General features: G+C 57.9%; 1 protein-coding gene across 1 annotated transcript; it reads left to right on the forward strand.

The window, feature by feature from the left end:
• Positions 1 to 6: 6 nt before the first annotated feature.
• Positions 7 to 2,859, forward strand: SLC22A14 (solute carrier family 22 member 14; the record flags this gene model as incomplete). Its single annotated transcript, XM_081809792.1, has 4 exons — positions 7 to 426; positions 1,148 to 1,251; positions 1,455 to 1,609; positions 2,660 to 2,859. Coding segments are annotated over 4 exons (852 nt in total), but the record flags the coding sequence as incomplete, so codon positions are not given.
• Positions 2,860 to 3,306: the final 447 nt, after the last annotated feature.

Consider the following 3,306-nt stretch of genomic DNA (forward strand, 5'->3'; position numbering starts at 1 on the left):
TCCCCGTCTCTGGAGATGCTGTTACGCAAGTTGAGGGCTACAGAAGCCCAGCAGGATGACAAGTTTGCCAACATCCTGGATGTGGTGGGGGAGTTTGGCACATTCCAGCAGAGGCTGGTGGCCCTCACCTTCATCCCCAACATCCTGTTGGCCTTCTTCATGTTTGCAGACATCTTCATGTTCACAGCCCAGAAGCCTTATTGCAATACCAGCTGGATACTGGCAGTGGACCCCAACCTGTCAGAGGCTCAGCAGTTGAATCTGACCCTGCCCCGAGAACCCAATGGCAGTTTCCAGACATGCCTCATGTACTTGCCTGTGGCCTGGGATCTGGAATCTATTATCCAATTTGGCCTCAACTACACAGAGTCATGCCAAGATGGGTGGATCTATCCTGAGACCAAGAAGCGATCACTGGTCAATGAGGTGTGCCTTCTCCTGAGTTGTCTATAGCTACCCCACAGCCCCAGAGACGTGCCCTCACCCTCACTGAATAGGTGGGGAAACTGAGGCTCGGGGAGGGGAAGCAACTGGTCCAAGGTGACCTTGCAGAGGCAGAGCCGTGGCAGAAATGTAGGATCCCAGTTGTCTAGGCCTGGCCTCACCTGTCTTAGCCAGGAAGCTAGAGCTGACTTGAATGTCAAGGCAAATGTCAGCGGGCAGGCTTTGCCATCTGTCTAGGGGATTGCTCCGTAGTTGTCACTCTGCCCTCTGAACTCACACAAGATAGAGAACTGCGGAAAGCAGCAGCTTTGATCAGGTACCTCTTACAGGATTTCTCAGCCAGCGCTGTAACCTGGGCTCTTCACCGCACAGACCTGCCCAATTTGAATCTCTAGGCTGGGGCCCAACATCTGTATTTGGGAAAGGGTCTTCAGTGATTCCAGACTTTGCTCAGTTACATTTTTACCTATTCCCCATTTTGGCCTGGGCCTCTGGTCCCCTCTCTCCAGGCCTCGCTCCCAGGGTCTGCCAGATGCAGGATGGGCACATGCACAGCTGCCTGTTCCTGTCCCAGGCCCCTTCTGCCTAAAGGTCCACCCTGGGTGGGGGGTGGGGGTAGTGGTGGAGGGGTGTAGGCTGTCCCTGGACCCAGAAGGCTGACCCTGGGTAGAGGCCTGTAGCCAATCCTGCGTAAAACCCCCAGTTTGACTTGGTGTGTGGCAAGGACCGGGACACGGAAGGCGTGCAGACCATGTTCACGGCCGGCCTCCTAATAGGGTCCCTCATCTTTGGGTTCGTAAGTGACAAGTGAGTGTCCCGGAGTTCCCTCTGGTCCCTGGAAGCCCCTGCCTCCTCCTCGTGGGCATTCAGAGCTAGAGTCTCAAGCTGGGGGAGGCGAGGGTAGGGGCACTCTGGAGGCCTACGCACGGCTCAGGACCGGCCCCGGGTGTCGGGCCGGGCCAGCCACGGAGGTCCGCGCGCTTGGCGCAGCCTGCCTTGGACGCCCGCAGGCTGGGCCGCTACGCCACCATCCTGATATCGCTGCTGGGGCTGGCTATCTTCGGCTTCGGGGCAGCCTTCGTCAACAGCTTTCACCAGTACCTGTTCTTCCGCTTCGCCGTGTCCCAGGCCTTGGTGTGCTACGCCATCAGCAGCGTGTGTTTAGGTGAGGCCCAGCCGTCGGGAGAGGGGTGGGGGAGGCGGGAGGCGGGGCGCGGGCGGGGCCGGAGGCGCGCAGGGGGCGGGGCCTCGGGGGGGTGCACCGCGGGGGCGGGGCGAGCGTGGGGGCGGGGCTGGCGCGTACCTACCGGGAGCCCGCAGGACTAATAGGGTTGCGGCCCAATATGACGCTGGCAGTGGAGGGAGCTTCCACACGGTTCGTCCTGGGGATGCTGGCGAGTCTGTGCTCAGACTGTCCTTCCACCCTCATCCTCCATCCTAGCCCCCTCGTACCCCGCACATTCCCCTGTCATACCTCTGGCGTCCCCCCACATGGCTTATATTTACTGAGACCTTCAGAAGGCCCGGGCCAGCTGCTAAACCCTTTACAAGTACTGTGTCATTTCATCGTGATGTACTCTTCTATTATGCCTTTAGCAGAGAAGGATACTTGAGCCTCAGGAAGTTAACCAACTTGCTCAGGGCCACACAACAGTTACATGGAGGAGTTGGGATTTCATCCCGCCTGTGGGACGTGAAAGCCCCAAGTGCCCATACACTCATTCCGCTTACAGCTGCCATGGCCTGGTGAGCTCAGGGTTCCCTGGCAAGAGACCTCTTCTCCTTGGAGCTTGTCCTAGGGAACTGGCTTCTTCACAGAGCCCTAGGCCTAGGTGGCCAAAGCCCTGAAGCACTAAGAACAAAGATAAGGACACAGACTCCTTGCCCCACCACGTGTCAGGCCACCTGTGAGGAGTTGTGCGCCAAAATGGGCCATTTCTGCGAGAGAGGCACGTGGTCAGGCAGGAGGCGTTGAGAGGGAGCAGTTAGGTTGAGAAGGGACTGGAGGCTCTATGTGCGATTGGAAGTTCAGGCAAGGGGCCTAGGGTGTGTCCTGGGGGCACAGAGGCACCCTGCTTGGCTTTGAAGTACTGTCGAAACTTCACCCAGGTTGAACTGTCCCAAGCAGGGCTGGGGCATCTCAGAAGGCTGGGTGCTGGGGTAGCCCCAGGGATCCCGAGCTAACCATGATTTTGTCCTCTTGGCCTCCGCACAGCCACTGAGTGGCTAATGGGCCAGCACCGAGCCCACGCCATCATCCTGGAACACTGCTTTTTCTCTGTGGGAATCCTGTTCCTGACCGGGCTTGCCTACAGCCTTCCCCACTGGCGGTTGCTCTTTCTGGTGGGTGGGGCACCTGTGTTCCCCCTCATCTCCTACATCTGGTGAGCAAACAGGATGTGTGCAGTGACAGGTCTGATGGGCTGGAAGTTGAGGGGTGGAGGGTCCTTGAAGGGGTGGAGTGGGTGGAATTTTCCCTTGGAGAAAATGCATGTGGATGAAATGAGAAAGAGCCCAGGGCAGAGCCTCTGGAACCCTAACATTAATCCCCATCAGAGGAGATGCTCAAAGAGATGTCAGAGAAGTAGTCAGAAAAATCAGAAGGCAAAGTGTTGAAAGGCAGGGTTGAAGGCAAGAAAGGTGATGCTGGGGAAGAGTCCCCTGGCCTTGGGGACCTTGAGCTGGCTTCAGTGGAGTGGCAGGGGTTTGAGGAAGGAGAAGGGGCTGAAAAATGGAGCCTTCCAGGAGACGACTCTTGCCACAGTGCTGGGCTGAGGTGGGCAGGGGGAAAGTGATGACGTGGTTGGCAGCCAAGACAGTCAGGGTATGTGGTCAGGTCAGGGTATGTGGTGTTCTGAATGG

This window comes from Leptonychotes weddellii, unplaced genomic scaffold (assembly GCF_054177405.1).
Source record: "Leptonychotes weddellii isolate Sample4059 unplaced genomic scaffold, ASM5417740v2 HiC_scaffold_13888, whole genome shotgun sequence".
Taxonomy (NCBI): domain Eukaryota; kingdom Metazoa; phylum Chordata; class Mammalia; order Carnivora; family Phocidae; genus Leptonychotes; species Leptonychotes weddellii.